The 24,632-nt window shown below is 41.2% G+C and overlaps 1 protein-coding gene across 4 annotated transcripts in view; it reads left to right on the top strand.

Annotated features, from left to right (window-relative positions):
• ECI2 (enoyl-CoA delta isomerase 2) overlaps positions 1–24,632 on the top strand; it is a 66,454-nt gene that overhangs the window by 40,056 nt on the left and 1,766 nt on the right. For all 4 annotated transcript variants that reach the window (XM_038391520.2, XM_038391521.2, XM_043508382.1 and 1 more), the window contains exons 3-8: positions 367–465; positions 13,439–13,624; positions 14,884–14,953; positions 18,199–18,301; positions 19,719–19,839; positions 23,132–23,221. In XM_038391520.2, coding sequence (XP_038247448.2) covers positions 367–465; positions 13,439–13,624; positions 14,884–14,953; positions 18,199–18,301; positions 19,719–19,839; positions 23,132–23,221 — 669 coding nt within the window. The remainder of the gene's footprint in view (positions 1–366; positions 466–13,438; positions 13,625–14,883; positions 14,954–18,198; positions 18,302–19,718; positions 19,840–23,131; positions 23,222–24,632) is intronic.

Genomic DNA, 24,632 nt, shown 5'->3' on the forward strand with positions numbered 1-24,632 from the left:
GTATATGTAATGTGCTTTTCTTAAAGAAAGATTGATGTCATGCAGCGATATTTTTGTAAACTGTATACACAAATACACCTTTTAAAAACATGGTTTTTTAAAATTCATTAAAATGGTTGGAGTCTGTATAATATTGAGATTGGGTTCATGAGAACTTGCATGCTTATCTTGAATACTTAAGACTTAATATAGACATAGTGACTTTACAGTATTCTTTCCTTTGGAGCATACTTGTTTGTTTTCAGAGCCTCTGTGCCATGATCATGTAATGATTGATAGTGGTTGTGTTCTTTGCCGCCAGCCTACTGATTGAGAAATTTGAACTTACTTGAAAGCTAACATGAGTTTATTCCACCCTTTATACAGGCTACCGAGGGTCCCTGCAGTTCTCCGAAGCCTGGCATGCTTGACTTTGTCAAGAAGGCCAAATGGGATGCATGGAGTTCACTTGGCAGTTTGTCTAAGGTGAATATAACACTGCTTTCAATTCATCACTTCATTTACAAACCAGATTTTTGATACTGATTAGTGAAGGGTTGGTGTGTAATCATATTGTGTGTTAGTTGACAGTCATGTTTCAGACATCAGCATATTCTGCACTACATCTTACAAAGTTCTAAAATATTTTGGTTTTATATTTTTGTTTTATAAACTTGGTGTAAAGTGTTACCAACAGTTGATGGAAATTTTAATCTACAAGAGTATTAGGTGTAATTACTTATTCAAGGAAGATTTGTTTGTTTGCTTGCTTTTAAAAGTGTCATTCTAATTGTGTCACATTTTAGCATTTCTTTAAAAAATGAAATGGGCTTTATAGCACTTTTCATTGCCATACAGATTAATCCCGAGTGTGTATATGTGGGGGACAACAAGGGTGTCTACCTCCCTCTCTCTCTATTTGTTGAATAGATATAAAAATAGAGAGAGAGCACGCTTCTGGTGTTCTAGGAAGAGATAGAATATCCTATAGAACTAAGGCTTTATCAGCTGATCCTGGATGGAAAATGACTTGTTCCAAACGCTAGGCCCAGGGTAAGGCCTCCTGGCTAACATGTATGTTGATGAATTGGGTGTTGTCATAAGGAAGTTAAAGGTGAGGATCTTTAGACTAAAGTCTAATTTGGTTTTAGCTGATAAACAACACTACCCCAGCAACAAACTTGTGCCTACTTTGTGGACTTTACAACTGGAATTAAGCTAGTTTCTATCTCCTTCTTTAAAAGAGGAAGAAATCTTCCATCATGGATGCTCATTTCATGGATGTTGGTAACTTGTCACATGAAATAGGGGACTTATATCATAGGCTAAAAGACTGTGAAAAGTGACTCTAAAAAATAGCCTAGTTGTATGCCATTTTTATTCTGTCTCAATAGATTCCATATTAAAAAGTATTCGTAGTTTACAAGTAAAAATACAGTGGTTCTAACTGTAAGCCTTGCAAACTAATGCAGGTAGATTACCAGAGCCCCAGGATGAGTTTGCAAAGCTGATAGAAGAGCTATATTTTTTTATTTTTAAACTAAGCACACTTTTTTATATGGAATCTATTGAGAAAGAATAAAAATGTGTTTCCGACTATGCCATTTTAGAGTGAGTCACTTTTCAGAGTAAAACTGTACTTTTAAGAACTAAATATCTTCTCCCTAAGCCCTGGTATACACTAGGCGTTGAGGTCGAATTTAGCAGCGTTAAATCGATTTAACCCAGCACCCGTCCACATGACAAAGCCCTTTCTTTCGACTTAAAGGGCTCTTAAAATCGATTTCCTTACTCCACCCCCGACAAGGGGATTAGCGCTTAAATCAGTTTTGCTGGGTCGAATTTGGGGTACTGTGGACGCAATTAGACGGTATTGGCCTCCAGGAGCTATCCCAGAGTGATCCATTGTGACCGCTCTGGACAGCACTCTCAACTCGGATGCACTGACCAGGTAGACAGGAAAAGGCCCGCGAACTTTTGAATTTCAATTTCCTATTTGGCCAGTGGGGCAAGCTGCAGGTGACCATGCAGAGCTCATCAACAGAGGTGACCATGATTGAGTCCCAGAATCGCAAAAAAGCTCCAGCATGGACCGAACGGGAGGTACGGGATCTGATCGCTGTATGGGGAGAGGAATCCGTGCTATCAGAACTCCGTTCCAGTTTTCGAAATGCCAAAACATTTGTGAAAATCTCCCAGGGCATGAAGGACAGAGGCCATAACAGGGACTCGAAGCAGTGCCGCATGAAACTTAAGGAGCTGAGGCAAACCTACCAGAGAGGCGAACGGCTGCTCCGGGTCAGAGCCCCAAACATGCCGCTTCTATGATGAGTTGCATGCCATTTTAGAGGGTTCAGCCACCACTACCCCAGCCGTGTTGTTTGACTCCTTCAATGGAGATGGAGGCAACACAAAAGCAGGTTTTGGGGACGAGGAAGACAATAATGATGAGGTTGTAGATAGCTCACAGCAAACAAGCGGAGAAACCGGTTTTCCCGACAGCCAGGAACTGTTTCTCACCCTGGACCTGGAGCCAGTACCCCCCGAACCCACCCAAGATTGCCTCCCGGACCCACCAGGCGGAGAAGGGACCTCTGGTGAGTGTACCTTTTAAAATACTATACAAGGTTTAAAAGCCAGCATGTTCAATGATTAATTTGCCCTGGCATTCGTGGCTCTCCTGGATATACTCCCTGGATATACTCCTTTGCAAAAGGTTTCTGGGGAGGGCAGCCTTATTCCATCCACCACGGTAGATGGTACCACTCCAGGCCAGTAGCACGTACTCGGGAATCATTGTAGAACAAAGCATTGCAGTGTATGTTTGCTGGCATTCAAACAACATCTATTCTTTATCTCTCTGTGTTATCCTCAGGAGAGAGATATCATTCATGGTCACCTGGTTGAAATAGGGTGCTTTTCTTAAGGGGACATTCAGAGGTGCCCGTTCCTGCTGAGCTGTTTGCCTATGGCTGAACAGAAATTTTCCCCCCTGTTAGCCATGCAGTGTGGGGAGGCAAAATGCGACCTTGTAACAAAAGCACAAGTGCTATGTATGTAATGTTAACAGCAAGGTTTACCGTGAAAGAGTGTACCCATTGTTCTATAATATGTGTCTTTTTAAATACCACTGTCCCTTTTTTTTTTTCTCCAGCTGCATGTGTTTCAAGGATCACAGGATCTTCTCCTTCCCAGAGGCTAGCGAAGATTAGAAGGCGAAAAAAACGCACTTGCGATGAAATGTTCTCTGAGGTCATGCTGTCCTTCCACACTGACAGAGCACAGACGAATGCGTGGAGGCAGACAATGTCAGAGTGCAGGAAAGCACAAAATGACCGGGAGGAGAGGTGGAGGGCTGAAGCTGAAAGGTGGCGGCAGCATGATGAGAGGAGGTAGGATTCAATGCTGAGGCTGCTGGAGGATCAAACTAATATGCTCCAGCGTATGGTTGAACTGCAGGAAAGACAGCAGGAGCACAAACCGCTGCTACAGCCCCTGTGTAACCAACCGTCGTCCTCCCCAAATTCCATAGCCTCCTCACCCAGCTGCCCAGAACGCGGTGGGGGGGCCTCCAGCCACTCCACCCCAGAGGATTGGCCAAGTAACAGAAAGCTGGCATTCAATAAGTTTTAAACTTTTAAAGTGCTGTGTGGCCTTGTCCTTCCCTCCTCCACCATCCCTCCTGGGCTACCCTGGTAATTATCCCCCTATTTGTGTGATGAATTAATAAAGAATGCATGAATGTGAAGCAACAATGACTTCATTGCCTCTGCAAGCGGTGATCGAAGGGAGGTGGGGAGGGTGGTTAGCTTACAGGGAAGTAGAGTGAACCAAGGGGCGGGGGATTTCATCAAGGAGAAACAAACAGAACTTTCACACCGAAGCCTGGCCAGTCATGAAACTGGTTTTCAAAACTTCTCTGGTGCGCACCGCACCCTCCTGTGCTCTTCTAACCGCCCTGGTGTCTGGCTGTGCGTAACCAGCAGCTAGGCGATTTGCCTCAACCTCCCACCCCGCCATAAACGTCTTCCCCCTTACTCTCACAGATGTTGTGAAACGCACAGCAAGCAGTAATAACAGTGGAGAATATTGGTTTCGCTGAGGTCTAACCGAGTCAGTAAACTGCGCCAGCGTGCTTTTAAATGTCCAAATGCACATTTTACCACCATTCTGCACTTGCTCAGCCTGTAGTTGAACAGCTCCTGACTACTATCCAGGCTGCCTATGTATGGCTTCATGAGCCATGGCATTAAGGGGTAGGCTGGATCCCCAAGGATAACTATAGGCATTTCAATATCCCCAACGGTTATTTTCTGGTATGGGAAGAAAGTCCCTTCCTGCAGCTTTTGCAACAGACCAGAGTTCTTGAAGATGCAAGCGTCATGTACTTTTCCCGGCCATCCCACGCTGATGTTGGTGAAACGTCCCTTGTGATCCACCAGTGCTTGCAGCACTATTGAAAAGAACCGCTTGCGGTTTATGTACTCGCTGGCTTGGTGCTCCGGTGCCAAGATAGGGACATGGGTTCTGTCTATGGTCTCACCACAGTTAGGGAATCCTATTGCAGCAAAGCCATCCACTATGACCTGCACGTTTCCAGGGTCACTACTCTTGATATCAGCAGATCTTGCATTGGCTACTTGCATCACAGGAGCCCCCACAGTAGATTTGCCCACTCCAAATTGATTCCCGACTGACCGATACTGTCTGGCGCTGCAAGTTTTCACAGGGCTATTGCCACTTGCTTCTCAACGATGAGGGCTGCTCTCATCTTGGTATTCTTGCGCCTCAGGGCAGGGGAAAGCAAGTCACAAAGTTCCATGGAAGTTCCCTTACGCATGCGACAGTTTCGCAGCCACTGGGAATCGTCCCAGACCCTCAACACTCTGCGGTCCCACCAGTCTGTGCTTGTTTCCCAGGCCCAGAATCGGCGTTCCACCGCATGAGCCTGCCCCATTAGCACCATGATGCCCACATTGCCATGGCATGTGCTTTGAGAGAAGTGTGTGTCCATGTCCTCATCACTCTCGTAACCGCGCTGACATCGCCTACTCGCCCGGTTTCGCTTTGCCAGGTTCTGGTGCTGCATATACTGCTGGATAATGCGTGTGGTGTTTAATGTGCTCCTAATTGCCAAATTGATCTGAGCGGGCTCCATGCTTGCCATGGTATGGCATCTGCACAGAAAAAAGGCACAAAACGATTGTGTGCCCTTGCTTTCATGGAGGGAGGGAGGGAACGGGGCCTCACGATATGTACCCAGAACCACCCACGACAATGTTTTAGCCCCATCAGGCACTGGGATTTCTACCCAGAATTCAAATGGGCGGTGGAAACTGTGGGATAACTATCCACAGTGCAAAGCTTCAGAAGTTGATGGTTGCCTCGGTACTGTGGACACACTCCGCCGACTACATGCACTTAGAGCATTTGTGTGGGGGACACACATTCGACTGTATAAAAACGCTTTCTACAAAACCGACTTCTATAAATTTGACCTAATTTCATAGTGTGGACATACCCTAAGTCGTGTCAGTTAGCAAAATTTGACTTTCCTAAAACAACTTCTGCTAGTTCCAGAAGACAAACTACTGCATCAGAAATATTTTTCCTTCACTTAGCTTAGCAATAATATAGCTAACCTCGCTTACCCAATTATTGTCAGAGGGGTAATGATTTCTTTCTTTCATATTGATTATGCTGTGGTAGCTCTTGTTAGAGCTATCTCTCATGTTCTGATTCTCAGATCATGAACTGTTGATCACTCTTCACTGATGCACTATTTTTTAAAAGGACTTACAGTTAATAAACAATGCTTACAGACTGCAGTACTTCAGAATAGGATGAAATTGAAAAGTGCAAAGTCATGCATTTAGGGATTAATAACAAGAATTTTTGTTGTACATTGGGGACGCATTACTTGGAAGTAACAGAGGAGGAGAAGGACCTCAGAGTATTGGTTGATCACAGAAAGACTATGAGCTGCGAATGTGATATGGCTGTAAAAAAAAGCTAATGCGGTCTTGGGATGCATCAAGCGAGGTATTTCCAGAAGAGATAAGGATGTGTTATACCATTATACAAGGCACTGGTGAGACCTCATCTGGAATATTGTGTGCAGTTCTGGTTTAAGAAGGATGAATTCAAACTGGAACAGGTACAGAGAAGAGCTACTAGGATGATCTGAGGAATGGAAAACATGTCTTATGAAAGGAGATTCAAAGAGCTTGGCTTGTTTAGCCTAACCAAAAGAAGGCTGAGGGGAGATATGATTGCTCTCTATAAATGTATCAGAGGGATAAATTCCAGGGAGGGAGAGGAATTATTTAAGCTCAGTACCAATGTGGACACAAGAACAAATTGATATAAACTGGCTATCGGGAAGTTTAGACTTGAAATTAGACGAAGCTTTCTAACCATCAGAAGACTGAAGTTCTGGAACAGCCTTCCAAGGAGAGCAGTGGAGGCAAAAGACATATCTGGCTTCAAGACAAAGTTTTATAAGTTTATAGAGGGGATGGTATGATGGGATAGTCAAATTTTGGCAATTAATTGATCTTTGACTATTAGCGATAAATATGCCCATTGGCCTGTGATGGGATGCTAGATAGGGTGGGCTCTGAGTTACAACAGAGAATTCTTTCCTGGGTGTCTGGCAGGTGAGTCTTGCCCACATGTTCAGGGTTCAGCTGATCGCCATATTTGGGGTCAGGAAGGAATTTTCCTCCAGGGCAGATTGGCAGAGGCCCTGGGAGGTTTTTTGCCTTCCTCTGTAGCATGGGGCACATGTCACTTGCTGGAGGTTTCTCTGCACCTTGAAGTCTTTAAACCGCGATTTGAGGATTTCAGTAGCTCAGACATAGGTCAGGGATTTGTTACAGGAGTGGGTGGGTGAGATTCTATGGCCTACATTGTGCAGGAGGTCAGACTAGACTATCATAATGGTCCCTTCTGACCTTAAAGTCTATGATTCTAGAATAGTAACCATACACAGTGATGCTCACAGTGTGAGAAAGTAATGGCTCTTTGTGCATTGTCTGAGTGGGATGGCTGCACCAGTACACTGAAGGCTGAGCTGCCTTGTACAAACTATAGTTAGGTCTTTGCACTATGCTGCCATAGGCCTGACTGCTTCTTCCTAGCCACATTACTGTATTTAGCAGACCTAGTTCTGGATTTTGAAACTGGCCAGCTCAATGGCAGAAATGCCAATCCTCCCTTATTTTCCATAATCTCCTGATTTATACATTTATAAATTCAGGTCTCAAATCTGACTTTTGTGTCACTTGCCCCTGTTCGGGTCCAACAAATGCAGCAAATAGTGTCGTGGCCATGGGGTTCGTTCTTCTCCCCCAGCACATGCACAGATTGAACTGTGAAGGTCTGACAGAAAGGAAGCCTCAGCAATTTTGAATGGGATTTGTGGCGCTGGTTGCCCAGCCAATGCTACAAGATGTGTGTCGTGCTCTAACTGCCCCATGTAGACCCTGCTGGACTATATTAATGTGCTCTAGATCAGTACTCTCAAAGTGGTGGTCCGCGAACCGGTGCCGGTCCGTGAGCCATCGGCTGCCAGTCTGCGCGTACATTGGGGGGAAAAAAATTGCCTGTCCCCAACATCAGATAACTTGAGAAGTACTGATCTAGATAAACTTTTGAGAGCATGCCACCTGGGCCGCCAGGGGGATTGGGAGAGGTCATGGCTATGCAAAGGGGGAACCCGATACACATGTGCAGGCCTCTTGGGTGCCCTCCTTATGAAAATTCTGGTTGCAACTCTAGTGAAAAGAGTGCCGTGGGGGCAAGCAGGCATAATTTATATTTTGCTACACCCCATTTCCCCCAGAGTTCACCAGCTGCCATTGTCGATAAAAATGGCTGATGTGGGTGATAAAAATGAACCAAATATGCCAGAAAAACCCTGAGTGGAATGGTTTCCGAAGTTCAAAATAGGCTATGCAACCAAATTTAAAGTGATTAATCTATTGAGAGAGAGAGAAAATTATGTGTACTGTGAACTATGTCACATGGCTGTCGTAACAATGTGAAAATTTGCATTGTGCGAAAAAGCATGTTGAGACAGCAAAAACACCAGCCAGCAACATGCAGATAAAACAATTCTTTACCGCAGATGACAACGAGAGTGAGACCTGTGCTGAAATGTTAGTAACAGGCTTTGTTGCTGAGCATAACTTTGTCAGTTGTGGTGAGCAATCATGTCTCAAAGCTGCTGAAAACTGCATTTCCTGATTCGGAAATCGCCAGGAAATATGTATGGATGCACACAAAGACGACAGCCATTATCAAAGAGATGCCAAATGACAGTGGACCATCTAGCAGAAAACATGCGTTGTTCATTGTTTAGTCTAGCCCAGGACAGCAGCAGTGGTGCAGGTGCCAGCAAGCTATTCCCAATCATTATTAACATTTTAATGATGGCAAAGGTAAAGTGGTCCCTTGTTGCTATCAGTCTCAACCTGTACAGTGTGCCACTGGAGAGAATATTTTTCATCTTCTGAATTCAAATATGGATGCCAGGAAAGTCCCACAGCCAAACCGCCTGGCTTTTGATGCGACAGTGCTTCTGTCATGATGGGCGTGTACAAGGGTGTTGCAGTGTGTGTTCAAGAGAAACATCTGTCTCTTGTGGGCTGCCCACTTCACCTTGTGCACATCACAGCTGAGAGAAGTGCAAAATATCATGATTAAGGCTACGTTATAGTCGCAGGTATTTTTAGTAAGTTATGGACAGGTCACAGGCAGTAAACAAAAAATCACGGCCCGTGACCTGTCTATGACTTATACTATATACCCCTAACTAAACTTGGGCCAGGGGTGCTCTGGGGGTGCTGGGGGGTTGCCCAGGATCCCCACTGGTGCTGGGGGGGGAGGTGGGCAGAGGCCCACTGGTGCTGGGGGGACAAGTGGACAGTGGTGTGCAGCGCACGGCCCAGGACCCTGCTGGTGCTGGCGGGAGTGGGTGATGGCGCGCAGTTCGGGATCTCCGTTGATGCTGGAGGGAGGGAGGGAGGGTGGGTGATGGCGCGCGGCCTGGGACCCTGCTGGTGCTGGGGGGAGAAGGGTTGGCAGGGCTGGTAGACTCTCTACCTGGCTCCGCATAGCTCCCTGGAAGCGGCTGGCATGTCCCTGCAGCTCCTAGAAGGAGGGAAGGCTAGGGGGGCTCTGCGTGCTGCCCCTGCCACGAACACTGGCTCTGTAACTCCCATTGACTGGGAACCGCAGCCAATGGGAGCTTCGGAGGTGGTGCTTGCAGGCAGGGGCAGCGTGCAGAGCCCCCTGGCCCCTCTGCCTAAGAGCTGCAGGCGCATGCCAGCCGCTTCCGGGGAGCCTGCCCCCTGAGGTAAGTGCCTTCCTGCATGCCAACCTGCTGCCCTTGAGCCAGTTGCTGCAAATGTCACAAAGTTATGGAATCGGTGACCTCCATATCTGACACACAGCCTTACTCATGATGAGCTCCTAATTGACATCTTCTGTTATTTCAACAACAGCACCAAATGTCCTCTGGAGTTAATCATGTGTCAAGCTGTGCAGTGTGCAAGTCTGTAAGATACTGAAGCATGTAGGTATGCACTAGCTGCTGCTTGGCCTATATCTGACCCAGCTCATCCAGCAGTAGAACCATTGACCATGTTCTTCTGGATTGAAGCAAGAACATTGGAAGAAGTTAATTCATGCAGCACCAAGCCCAAATCTGCAGCTATCAGTCTGCACAGTCCTCCTTTGGAGCAACATAAAAGCACCACAGATGCTGATAAGATTCATGCTAAGGTGACAAGTCAGGCAGACTAGGCCATAAGTGACAACCTAATGCAAATCAAGATGGGCCACACAGAGCACAAATCAACAACAACCAAAACTGAACCAGGTGTAGCAGCAGCCACCAGCCAGTTACCAATGGCAAAACTGGACATCACAGCAGCAGCACTACTATAGTTAAGGTTACATCACAATTTCTGTTTAAAGGTCAACCTGTCTAAGCCCTTTAAAGTTGACATGCATATTTGGATTTCTTTGAAATTTTGTGTTTATCAGGAGAGTGCTTGGATAGGGTTAGTGACCCAATTTTGGGGTCATTTCAGCTAGGGGTTATAGAGAGAGAAGCCCCCTCTCACCAGAACTAGCCATTTTTCAAAAAGTTTCTAGGTTGGCTTTTTTGTGTGGTGCTAGAGATCAAACTACTGATGTGATATGGGTCAAAATACATCTTAATCTGTCAAGTTTTACCCAAGGTAGTGCATGGCACCACTAAATCTTTGCGGTGCCCAAATTGAATGGTGTTTAAGAAAATGTACATTTTTTTTTATAGTGGACATATTCCAATACAAAAAAATGGCAAGAGTTTCCTTTTCCCACCATTTTATATGCTTTAAAGCTCAACTCCTTTAAGTGTTCTAAAATCTGAAAAGTTACTTGAATTGTATTGAAATTTGATTCGCCTCAGGGGGCGTTAGTGGTCCAACCACAGGGTCATTTGACTGAAAGGTTCCCAAGTTACAGCCCCCCACCCCAAAAACCCAGTTTCCTTCTGTTGCCTTGTACTGTTAAACTGAGCCCTGCTCTACACTACAGTTAGTTGACACAAGGCAGCTTATGTTGACCTGACTCTGTAAGTGTCTACACTAATATTTAGCTCCTGTCAACGTAACTCACTCACGACACCGACTTAATAATTACCTCCACAAGAGATGCAGAGCCAGTGTCAATGTAGTTTGGTCGACACAGTGACAGTGTAGATGCTGAGTTGCTTACGTTGACTGTTGCTGGCTTTCAAAAGCCATCCCACAATGCCCCATACTGACATGCTTCAATATGCTTGGGTGACGTACTCCTGGTGAGAATGCATGCCACTGATGTGAGCAAAGCGTAGACATGCACAAGTGATGTAATTACTGCATGGCTGAATGCCAACATAAGTTAAGTCGACTAAATTTTGTAGCGTCTGTGCCCTGAGCAATACTAATGACTAGATGAATCACAGACCTCGTCAAGATGGATGGCTTTGAACATCCTTCATTTAACATAACTATGGATAGGTAGGAGTGTGTGATTAACTTAAGACAAAAGGATTTTGACTGAGTGTCAGGAGGCTGCTATAATTTGTGACTCCTGGGTGGCAATTTTATTTTTGGGAAATGTAATCAAAGTCTGGGGAGGGGGGACGACTTCAATTAAATGTGTGAATGTTTCCTGAGAGGAGATGGACATTAGGAGGTGGAGAGGGGCTTGAGGTGCAGCATGGGGAGGGAGATAAATGGGGATGGTTGCTGGGGGAGGGGAGAGGCCTTAGGGAAAATGGAGGACGACTACTTTCCCCCCTTGTCTATCTTTTAATAGTGTTAGATGGAATCTTGAGGGTGAGAGTGAACAGGTTGCAAGAGGAGGTGAAGAGCTTGTATGCTGCAGCACCTCTGGAGTTGGCAAAGTAAAAATATGTGTGTTAAAGGGGAGAACTGGGTCATTGCTGAAAGAGGGCAAAGTTAAGGTTGTGTGTGCAACCTTAACTCTTCATTTCCTGGTTTTCAGACTTTGAATTTTGCTCAACTCAATGTTCTGAAATGGGACAACATATCACCAACCTATGTTAATATCCTATATTAATATAATTTTTTGCATTGATTACTTAAGAGCTAAGTTTTCAACAGAGTAGACTTTCTTTTTTGGCCACAATTTGTGCTTGCAAAATGTGCTCCTATGGTTTATTTACCTGATTGCAGCCACAAGAGAGGTAGTTAAGATGCAAGTACTAAGATTTGTGACAGCAATTCATTTATAGGCTTAAAAATGCAGGTTCAAATCTTTTCAATTTAATTTATCCTGCCAAAAAGGGAATCTAGGCTTTTAAATTCTTTTTAAAATGTACCCCAAATTACATACAATTGCATTTATAAAGAATATTTTGAATAATTATTCTTTTCTGAGAAATCCAAGTTCAGTGGTGGTGATTTCGTAGCTCTCTGAGATCAAATGACTAAATCAATGTAAAGAATGCAGCTCCTTGCTCTTCGGGTGCTAATACTGTGATCAGCAATTGCAGGGGAAAACAAAAAACTTTAACCTTGGGTATGGGGGCATAAAGATGAGGTAAACCAGTATATGCAAAATTAGAACTGAACTGAAATCACTTTGGAACTCAACATTGGTTTAAATTTCCCTCCCCTCAATTTTTCCTGTGTCTCCACACTTACTGGTTTCTGCCAGAAACATAGAGGGTCTGTCATGAGATTCCAGTACAATTTTTAGACCAAGCCTTTGGATAAGCATCCAGAAGTTTTAGTACTTCTGTGAATTAAAACTTTTGAGCTCCACCTATCATTAGGAAGAAGTTTCCCAAATCACTTGGAAGTGGGAGGAGAAAAGGGGAGAGAGAAGGTGAAGGTTTTTCTGGTGGTGTTTTTTTGGGGAGCTAACTGACCAATCTTATTATCTGATCATTGTTACTGGCAAATCTTTCTGTTTGGAAGGTTACCACTTGTAATTAAATGTTTATTCCCACGTCACCTCTTAGAGTGAGAGAAGAGCAAGTCTGGGTCATTCTTGCACCCTAGAATGAAAAAAGACTCTATCACTCCATAAAAGAATTCAGATTACAAAGTGTAAAGGTTTTGAGATATCAGTATTTTACATATGGAAGTTTTAAAAAAAAATCTGTTAAGCAATCTTATCAAAATAAAATGATGCATACAAAAAATCAGTTCTCTGATGAAACTGTAAGAGCTACAAAATGTGTGTGTTTGTAGATGGTGGTTTTAAAATGGACTCACTGCATCCTGTAGAATGAGCTGAACAACTCATATTACTAGAGAATAATCCATTCTTGAAGTTCAAGTGACACACCAAGAATTTACAGTATTCGTAATCTTTATACTGGTAATAGATTATTTTTTTTGAGAACTTTGTTTTTTATTTTGAGCTAAACATTTAGTTTTCTTTCATGTCTGTAGTTTATTGTTTAAAATGTATCTTACCCTCCTTTTCTGGCATTTTATTTTCCATCTGTACTTGCATTCTGAAATAAAATTTTTGTTTTGCTGAAGGAATGTCCCAATGTGTGTCTCAGTATAGAATACCTTGAGAGCTCTCTTGTCACAAATCTGGAAAACCAAGTGATGATTCTTGCCTTTAGCATATTCTACCATAAGGATTTTCAAGACAAATATTTTCCTCCTGACACTGGCAATACTCAACACCATCAAAACCTTTGCCATTGCTCTCACCAGACACACAACATACAAAGTGTTCATTCAGTAAACATCCTTATTTGCATCTTGGTCACCTTGATGAACATAACTTCTATTTTAAAAAGATTTTAAAAGATTTTTCTGGTTTGATTTACACTCAGAAGAAATTCCTATTTTCATTTCATCATTGCACTAAGCAGAGGAGACTGAGCTGGACTCCAGCATTTTTTAATAATATTTTTGGGTTTTCCTCCCCACAGGACAATGCCAGACAGAAATATGTTGACCTTGTGTCAGGTTTGGTCTCTTCTGAGTCTTCTAGCCAGGTGAAAGATACCACTTCGGACAGCAAACATGTATATGAAACCCTACAGGTTACCACTGCAGACAACATCACTAAGATAATGCTAAACCGCCCTGAGAAGAAAAATGCTATCACCACACAGGTAAAGACATTGACATTAGGGGTTAAATATGATCTTACATCAGGTTAAAAAACCTGGTTTCGCTGACATGTGGTGGTGAAGTTTTATAACAACTTTTTGGAGTGTCTTTCAAATATTGTGGGCCCAATCCTATGAGATGCTGACTTCCTTTACTCCCATTGAAGCCAATGGGAATCAAAACCTTCAGCACTGAGCAGATGAGACCCACAGTTTGGTATAGTGATGCATGTGTACAAACGGTGAGCAGCTACGTTTTTGTGAAGTAATTTGGAAGAATATACTTTGCTGATGCCCAATCATAGCCTAAAGCAGCAGCTGCTCTTCCTCTTGGTATGTGTTTCTTCAGCATAATGCCCTAGTGGTGTGTTTTCAAAAGCAGAAAGCTGACTTTTATTTTCCCTCCAGTTCTGGTGTGTCCTCCATTTCCCTGCTATTTCAAACAATTCGTCTGCTTCTATTCAGTTTTTCCATTTCAATCTTTTCTTTAGCTTTGAGTTGATGTACAGAAACTAACCACCTTGCTAGCAATGAACAGCTTTTTAAAGTTCTGATTTTTTTCAAAAGCTCTTAGTGTTCACCTAAATCCTACCCTAACTTGAGACTGTAAACTGCAGAAAGGCTCTACTGTGGTTAATTAAAAGATTGTGAAATGCTGTCAAATCTACTAATGAAAAACACTATAGAAGATTTAGGTATCATTATTATTAAACGCATGTACAAGACCTCTCTATAGCCTTGTCTAAACCAAGGAATATGTAAAATTCCCTAAACTGTTTTTTGCAAAGTTGTTTGTGTGTCTAGATAGCTGATCTACTTCTGCAACTAATTCCAGCAGCATAGAATTTTCAGGGGAATCCTGATGTAGGAGCTGCAAAGCTGGCAGCCAGATTAGGGACTGGAATCTGATCCTTTGTTTACTATATTTTAACTCTTTTTAAATTCACATATGTATAATGTCATTTGTCAGGTTTTAAAACAAGTTTTATCCAATCCATGTGCACTTTTCAAGGGGCCTCATTCTGGCCTTCAAACTTGCACCTGAAATGTTAAGCACACTGTGCTCTGTGGATATAAATATCAGACTGCAGTATTTAACTACTGCAGGCATACATGACCTGTGTGCATACATTGCAGGCACAATTTTAGAGGGAGTCCTTGGAAAATTTGGCCCTTCCAAGTTCTTGATTTTCAGTATGGGTTCTCTTTGTGACATCACAGCTTTTTTCTTATGTTCTTTTTTTCATCCTTCTTTTACATAGATGTACAGAGAAATTATTCAAGCACTTGAAGAAGCTGCCACGGATGACTCAGTCATAACTGTAATAACAGGTATCACGTTTCACGGGCTTCTCAACCAAATTTATTTCTTTTTTTGAAGAGATGAATTTTACCTTATGCTTAAATATAATGTAGACAGATCAGTGGTGTGCTGCCACCAGCAGCAGCACAGAAGTACGGGTGGCAATGGGGTGCTAGTAAGTCTGCTGTGAAAAGTGATATTTGTATATTTTAGTAAAAGAGCAAAAGGCTGAAGTTTCTTCACGCCTCCCCTGAGAACCTTTTGCGCCCTCCAGTTTGCGCATCACTGATTTAGGTAACCATTAGCAGACTAAGGCAGAACGGTGTATAAACAAGGAAACTAAGAACACTTCCTTTCTCTTTTTTTCCTAGGGCTGTCGATTTAATGGCCGTTAACTCGTGCGATTAACTCAAAAAAATTAATCGTGATTTAAAAAATTAATTGCGATTAATCACAGTTGTAATCACACTGTTAAACAATAGAATACCAATTGAAATTTATTAAATATTTTTGGATGTTTTTCTACATTTTCAAAAATATTGATTTCAGTTACAACACAGTATACAAAGTAGACAGTGCTCACTTTATATTGTTATTTTAGTACAAATATTTGCTCTGTAAAAATGGCAAACAAAAGAAATCGTATTTGTCAATTCACTTCATACAGGTAATGTAGTGCAATCTCTTTATAGTGAAAGTGCAACTTACAAATGTATAGTTTTTGTGACATAACTGCACTCAAAAACAAAACCACGTAAAACTTTAGAGCCTACAAGTCCACTCAGTCCTAATTCTTGTTCAGCCAGTTGCTATGGGAGATAATGCTGCCCGTTCCTATTTAAAACGTCTCCTGAAAGTGAGAACAGGCATTTGCATGGCACTTTTGTAGCTGGCATTGCAAGGTATTTATGTGCCAGATTTGTAAACATTCATATGCCCCTTCATGCTTTGGCCACCATTCCAGAGGACATGCTTCAATGCTGATGATGCTCGTTTTAAAAAAAAAAAAAAAAAAAAAAAAAAAAGCATTAATTAAATTTGTAGCTGAACTCCTTGGGGGAGAATTGCATGTCTCCTACGCTGTTTTACCCACATTCTGCCATATATTTCATGTTATAGCAGTCTCAGATGATTACCCAGCACACGTTCGTTTTAAGAACACTTTCGCTGCAGATTTCACAAAACGCAAAGAAGGTACCAGTGTGAGATTTCTACGGATAGGTACATCACTCGACCCAAGGTTTAAGAATCTGAAATGCCTTCCAAAATCTGAGAGGGACGAGGTATAGCGCATACTTTCAGAAGTCCTAAAAGAGCAACACTCCTATGTGGAAACTACAGAAACTGAACCACCAAATAAGAAAATCTACCTTCTGTTGGTGGCATCTGACTCAGATGATGAAAACGAACATGCATCAGTCCGCACTGCTTTAGATGGTTATTGAGCAAAACCCGTTATCAGCATGGATGTATGTCCTCTGGAATGGTGGTTGAAGCATGAAGGGACATATGAATCTTTAGTGAATCTGGCACGTAAATATCGTGCGACGCCAGCTACAACAGTGCCATGCAAATGCCCGTTCTCACTTTCAGGTGGTATTGTAAGCAAGAAGCAGGCAGCATTATCTCCTGCAAACTTATTTCTCTGAGCGATTAGCTGAATAAGAAGTAGGACTGAGTGGACTTGTAGGCTCAAAGTTTTACATTGTTTTATTTTTGAATGCAGTTATTTTTTGTACATAATTCTACATTTGTAAGTAACTTTCATGTTAGAGATTGCACTACAGTACTTGTATTATGTGAATTGAAAAATACTATTTTGTTTTTTACAGTGCAAATATTTACAGTGCAAAAATAAAGTGAGCATGGTATACTTTGTATTCTGTGTTGTAATTGAAATAAATATTTGAAAATGTAGAAAATATCCAAAACTATTTGAATAAATGGTATTCTATTATTGTTTAACAGCATGATTAATCGCTCAATTAATTTTTTCCCAGTGTCACAGCAGAATCTTTTCAAAATAATGTTACAAGTTCTTTAGCAGATTTGCACTTCCTTCTGCCTCTAAATATCCTTCTGAGATGCTAAGTTGTGAAAGTTACTGGAAAATATAAATTGTGAGATATTTGTACAACTTGCATACCTCATCTCCAGCATGGGGGTGTTGCGCTTCGGTTTTTGTTTGTTTATTTTTAAATTCTCTGCTGTAGTCACAATTTAGTTATATATAATATGTATCAACATAGTAGAAATAACTGTTCTTGATAAGCTAATAGAAAAACTACACTTGCATGTTTTCTTGTGATCAATCAAAAAATCTTGACTTCTCTTACATGGTCTGTGAGCCCTGAATGCATGTCATGTCCATTACAATTTGCTTTTTCAACACACGTTCAAGATACTGGGTTTTGTACCAATACTAGTAACTTTGCTTAACTACCCTTAAAGCAGGAAGAAAGGTAGTTTTGTTGGCATTTGTAGGCCACCCATCACTGTGGTATCTGGGGGGTGGTCTCAGAGAACCATAAAAACTGGCAAGGGCCCAATCCTGCAAATACTTATGCACATGCCTTTATGCCACTGATTATTAAAAAGGACTACTTGGGCACAGAGTTCTGAATGTGTATAAGTGTTTACAGGATTGGAGCCTTCAGCCATCATGATAGAATATAATATGTTCTAGAAACAGGAAAGAATCATCCAGTCAATGTGTTCTAATTTTTAACCACACCCTTTCTGTTTGAAAATTGTGGTCCCAGTAACCTTGTATTGTAAGATGCTAGTCTTTGTAGTCTTCAGTGTAGATTACTATCTTTTTTTTTTATTATTTTTTAAAGGGACACAACATGAAATTTAGGGGTTTAGCTAAGATTCCCCTGTCAGTTTTGAGAGGAGAGGAAAAATCTATAATTGTATTTTCCTATTTGTTTTTAAATGTGTTTTCTCTCCTTTGTTGCTGTGTTAAAGACCCATATTGACAGGGGAAACTGACTATGCACAAAGTGTGATCAGATGCAAAAAGTAAACTGAATTTTTTTTACCCCTAACTTTCATTTTCACTGCTTTTAGGTATTACTTGTAACAAAAAATATCAGAACTAATATTGTTAGGTTGAAGATATCCTTTAACAAGGAGTTGTTTATGCTTTGAAGCAACTTCTTAATTACTTACCCTAAACGTCTAAAGTTAAGCTTTCTCTTCTAAACATGAGGAGAAAACTTGAGTTTCTTTATTTTGCCTATTCAGAAGTTTGTCTTTATATTGTCTGCAGGAAATGGGGATTATTACTGTAGTGGAAATGACCTGAATAACTTTACCAATATCCCACACGGTGGAATAGAGAAGATGGCAAAAGATGGTGCAGTATTACTCGAGTAGGATTTTTTTTATATTGTATGTGCATACACTACTGTAAAGGGTAGGATATTATTTACTTGACTTAACTCAGACTTACAGGCTCCAGCCAAGAGTAGGGCTGTATAGTACATTCACATAGTAAGAGAGAACTCGGTCTCAAAGAGTTTACAGCGTACATAGACATGAGCGCGAGAAAGGAAGTATTAACCACATTTTACAGATGAGGAAATGAGGCAGGTCTACATTAGAAACCTTTGCCAGTGTAGTAATGTCAGTGAGGGATGACTCTGGGATTTTTTTTTTTTAAATGACGTTTCTGTACTGGCAAAAGCTCTAGTATGGATGCAGTTTTACAGTATAGCATATTTTGTTGAGGAAACCAGTAGAAGCTATACCAGCTACATCTCCATGAGGAGGCTTTGCTCATGTAGCTATACCAGCAAACTTTTTCTAGTGTAGACTAGGCCTGGAACTGAACACATCTCTTGAGTTCCAATCTCATGCCTTCACTAGAAGACCATACTTTCTCCCTATATGCCGAACAATGAAAAATTATAGTTTACAGTCTTATGGTAGATTGGGAGAGAATACAGTTCAGTAAGATGCAGGACAAATATAGGGCAGGTATGTGGGATGACACTGTGGCTCGCATATATATATATTTGAAGAGGCAGAAACTGATCTTTTTGCTTAAAAAAAAAAATAGATCTTTTACCTTCACCATTGCTTCTTTGTGCTTATAAATTTGAGAAGGAAACTTTGGGAAATACTCTTACTTTGGATTCCTGACTGAAGCATCAAATGCTACAGTAATGCACACAAGAAGACTCTTAAGTTAGGTAGATAGGTACCTGCTGCTTTCTATCCAATATTTAAAGATAAACTGCAAGTGAAGGGCTGCAGGACTATCTTCACTTAGGCAAGTGACCTGTGGACCTCAATTTTCCCCCCAAGAGACGACGACGACAAGACTCAGATCTATTTTGAAAACTTCTTTCACCTCGTGTGTGGTAAATATCCCCATTAACTATGCTAAGTAGGGGATTCAACACAATACCTAAAATTTCACCTGTTTGTTTTTTCTTTCAAGTTCTGACGGGCCTTCTCCCTTTTACTCTTGTGGTGCCCTTGTATTCATTATGCTGCTGACATCCCAAAATGAACATGTGTTGTACCCTTCAGGATATAAAATAATTGTGTAGAATACAATAGAACACCCTTGTGTGACCCTGAATCGACAAGCGATACTGAGGCTCCATGGTAGTTATGACATCGTTAACCTGGAGCATGCTGGGGCATCATGGCAGAATAGAAGCTAAACAGCATTACACAAACATAGATTATGTAACTAGTCTCAAATTTTGCAAAAGACTGATCTTCCCCATCAAAAGTTAATGTGTCATCCTGACAAATTCTGCTCCTTCCCCCCTCCAGGAACTTTGTCAACCATTTTATTGATTTCCCTAAGCCATTGATTGCAGTGGTGAATGGTCCAGCTGTTGGAATCTCTGTAACTCTTCTTGGGCTCTTTGACATTGTGTATGCTACTGACAGGGTAAGTAAACTGCATGGCTGATATCAATCCAGTATTTGTAAATCCCTGTCTACAAATTTGTGGGAATGAAATTTCTCAAGGTAAGCTGCACCTGTGTAAGCACTGCTTTGCATCAGTGCAGCCCTTTTACAGTAGGGGTTTGCACTAGTGTAACTAAACAGATGTTCTTACACCCAGGATATTTCTCTCATGTAGATATGGCCTGTAATTTGAACAGAGCCATCAAGAGTAATGAGACTTGATATGACTTCTAGTGAAGAAAAGTCACTACATGTTGGCACAGTAAAGGGTAGATGATGTGAAATTATGCTTTTAATGAGTTTGTTAACAATGAGGCCATTTTTACCAACTATAACCAAATCCATTAGCGAATCAGAATACAATAAACTAATTTTACCAAATGTATAATTAAAAACCTCATGAGAGCTTTTCTTTAGTCACATCAGAGATGGCTGAGATTACCAAATTTACTGTACAAAGAGCCATGCTAAAGCTTGACATAAAATCCAAATACATATGCAATATAGATTGTTACTGTACAAAATAGGATGCATCTGTCATTCGTTTGTTGTAAATTATTCTTTACTGCTTCTACACAATTAATGTTCTCTCTGGTCTTGAGGCCCATTTTCTCATTCCTCAAACGAGATATTATTTCTGTGCTATATCCTTAAACACCTAGTGTGAAACACAGAATTCTATGGTTTTGTTTTGTTTATTTGGGTTACTATTCTCTGTGCCAAGGAAACTGTGGTAACAAACCCTGAATTGCCAGATTCCTTTGCTGAACTTCCCCAACAAAAATCTGGTAAACATTAAATAGAACAAATGATGTATTGTTACCATCTCATATTGGATATTGTACAAAAACTAAGAGTCCTATGGTGATGCAAGAAGCTGTGTCCAGGCTTGGTGTGAGTAGAAGATAAATTTTAAACTGAGTGTGATACCCCATACCAATAAAATGAGAGATGTTCACTCATATTTACATGGCTGGCATATTTATTGCCATTATCTAATGGTACAGAAGGTCCATACTCAGAAAAGTTTTGGAAGAGAAATGAATCCACGTCGTATTTGAGGCAAACCTAGGATATAAAAACTCTAGGGTTGGGTATTTTTTAAGACAACCTATTACCTCCTGAGCTCAAAAAGTAATCCTTAATAGGTACCCATCTCTGATTGTTGCTTCAGCATTTATATCAATCAAACTTTTTTCTGCCAATCTGTTGGATAGTAGTTCATCATTCTAAGACTCGATATATTACATGCACAAATTAGTATACAGTACATGTCGGGTTTTTTTAAATGAAACCTTATTTAATTGTCTCACTGTATAACTGTTTGTAATAGAGTAGAGGTGCCCAGCCTTTATTAGGGTGTGGGCAGTATTGGAAACTTGGCAGGAACTTGAGATTCGTACTCAATTTGCATGCACATTTATGTTTTTAAAATAGAAGATACTCAGTGAAATCCAGCAGTTCCATTTTTTTTTACCCTGTTGATGAGTTTTAACTTGGAGCTAGTTTAGGGTTCCATGTGACATCACATTGCCATAACTTCTTTATTAAAATGTTGACGGTTTCAGCTCTGAAGCAAGTGTGTAACAGAATTTAAGTGGGGAGAAAAAAGTCTTACAATGTTTTTTAAAAAAATAAATAAATAAAATAAAAAAATAAAGCGTGCTATGATCCTTTACAGACAATTTATTTGTATTGCTGTAAATTAAAAACTGACATGTTCAGAAGTGATATTTTTGCATGTATTTATGCTACTTACCTGTTTACACTATTTAACTTCTGGGGGAAATGTATGTAAATATTCTATAGGGAAAAGTGCTGCACATATGTACTAGTTAGGCCCCCCCCCAAAGGGTTTCGGTAGTCAAATTTAGGGTCCAGTCCTGCAAGCTCTCTGTGCATGGAATTCATTGCCAGAATCGGGCCCTTTGTAACTCTTGGATCCTGCCTTAGGTCTCCTCTAGATGAACTTGTTATACCATTATTTATTCCTTATTAGGCTGTGTCCCCACTGTGATTGAAACTCTGCTAGACGCTATTGTGTTTAAATATGGTTGTTACTGTTTAGTTACCCTGAGACTGGTTTTGGCCAACAGTACTATAAACCCCTCTAAATAGGCAATTTAATCATGTTGGGGGATTGATAAAACCCGGTCAGGGGATTGTGTTCTATAACACAGTTGGGTCTTGTATGTGTAGAGAAAACCAAGCTGTATATTAACAATGTGTAATGGGGTTCACTACTCACCACTATCACTCCTCTTTGAGGCTTATTTGGGGATTAGTTCACCACCGATTGGACATCCTTTCCTTCAGTCACTCAGTCCGTTGTCTCAATCTCACCCTGCAGGACTCTGGGTAGTTGTCGTCTTTGTAAATCAGTCGTCCGGTCAGGTCACTTTAGTTCTCCCCATCCAGAGGTTGGTCGGTCTGTCTGTCTCTGAACAAGCTGTGTCTCTGCTGTTCCAGGCAGTCCCCTGTTCTATGTCCAAGACTGTGCTGCTTTCCCAGTGGCTGATGGGGAACCCGGGTCTGCCCTCTACTGCAGGCAGAGGTGCTGGCACAATTTGTATAGTGGAGGTGCTGAGAGCCATTGAACCAAACTGTAAACCCTGTCTGTAATGAAAACCATTTCAAGTCAGGGAGTGTGGTAGCACCCCTAGTTCCAGCACCTATGACTCCAGGTGCCAGCCCAGGGACCCTATGCTCTGCAACTATGATTTACTTACCTCCAGCCCTGGTTACTACTTCCCTAAGCTCTGTTCTACTCCCTCCTTCTATCCTCTGGCACCTCCGGGTTTACCCCCCATCTAAGCTTCCTCTGTTCCCTAGGACTACTTTCTCCTTTTGCTTCTTGCTGGATCCTGTAATCTGACAAATCGCCCTCCTGTCAGAAAGTGATTACATGCTATTTTCCCTTGTCCCCCCTTCTGTTCTCAGCTTCTTAGCTTTATAAGAGCCCCTACCTGTTCCTGCCCAGATGAGCTTCATTCTTAATTAAGCTTTATTGATCCATAGCAGCCTATGTGATTAGTTGGTCCATCTAACCTATCTTAACCCCTTCAGGATTGGTGTGGGTGAACACCCTATCACACCATGTTGCTAAATTGTGTTTTAAAGCCTGTGAAGGTAAAGGGTCAAATTAATCTCTGGTGCAACTTCATTGTAGTCAAAACTTTAACATAAAAACTAGACTAGTATTTTTCTTCCATTTAAAATGACAAATTTAATGTTTGATTTCTCACTTTAAAGCTGGATTTACTGTTTAATAGGCCACATTTCACACCCCATTTAGTGAACTCGGCCAGAGTCCAGAAGGATGTTCTTCTTACACGTTTCCAAAGATAATGGGCTTATCCAAGGTAAGAGAACACAAGTCTATACTTCAACTTAGTACTTTCTACCTACGTTTACTGAACTCCAGTTTTCCTCAGTAGTGCCATTCAGCTACATGAGTGAGAAGGGTGACTGTGGGAGTCATTTAAATGGAGCCCACTCCCCTTGTGCTTTGCACTCTGCTTAATTAAACTTTCATTTTTTAAACATGATGAAAGTAGTCAAATAGTATCAGCATGGGCACTGAAATAAAGAGAACTGAATATCAAAACTAAAAAAAAAAAAATCCACTGCCAGAGGTATGTAACCCTTCTCTCTCTCTCCCCTTCCCCCAAACCATGTGTGTCAGCTTTCACTGAGGGTTTGCATCTTTCCTCCAGCAATGGCGGAGGCAGTAGTAAAGTTGTCAGGAAGGATATTGCACTAAAAAGCACCCTTCAGCTAAGCACCTCTGACAGGCAGGGAGCAGTAGTTGTAGGTACTCCTGCTGAACCTTTGGGAAAACTATATATTCAGTCTTTCCTCAGTTTTGTTAGGAAGCTTTTTCACAAATTCCAGGACCTTTCTCTACTACCTGTTAATGGCTGAGTTATTTGTTAGTCTCCTATCCACAAACTCATGCATTTGCTTTTCTGAGCCTGCAGTAGGAATAAAAAAAAAAATCCAATAAAAAGGCTTAAATGCACACAATCAAAATAGAGCAGATCTTATCTTCCTATTATAGTTGCATAATTCCCATTAGCTGTTATTTAGGTATGCCACAATGATAGTTCTGGCAGTTTTAAATAGCTATATCAGGTATATATTGCCTTTATGTTAACAAAATTTCTCAATATAAATTGTGACGATTTTGTATAGTACATAGGGAAATAAGTGCTTTATGTCACTAGGAAGACAAGGATTATCTTTTCAGCAATTTACAGAATGCCAGTCCCTGTTCTGGAGAATTTAGAATAACTGAGTAAGTAACAAGAAAAAGGAGGACTTGTGGCACCTTAGAGACTAACAAATTTATTAGAGCATAAGCTTTCGTGAGTTGTAGCTTATGCTCTAATAAATTTGTTAGTCTCTAAGGTGCCACAAGTCCTCCTTTTTCTTTTTGCGAATACAGACTAACACGGCTGCTACTCTGAAACCTGAGTAAGTAACAATTAGCTTTGACATTAGCAAATCTTGGGTGATCTTAGAGGGGACAGCCTGTCCTGTGCCAGATTCTCTGACAGCTGTACTACTGCTACCCCGCAATGCTCTAGGATGCAACCCCTCAGTGAGTACCTGTGGCCAAACCCTTTTCAGAGAACAGAAGTTAACAGGCAACATTTAAGTTTTCTTTTCTACTATGAAAAAGAGCGCTGTAAACTGGAGGTTTATGTTTCTCTATTTTTCTTTTTTGGTTTCTTAATTCTTGTGTTTTATTAGATTGTCTTTTGTTTTCTT

The sequence above is a fragment of the Dermochelys coriacea genome, chromosome 2 (genome assembly GCF_009764565.3).
Source record: "Dermochelys coriacea isolate rDerCor1 chromosome 2, rDerCor1.pri.v4, whole genome shotgun sequence".
NCBI classification, from domain to species: Eukaryota; Metazoa; Chordata; order Testudines; family Dermochelyidae; genus Dermochelys; species Dermochelys coriacea.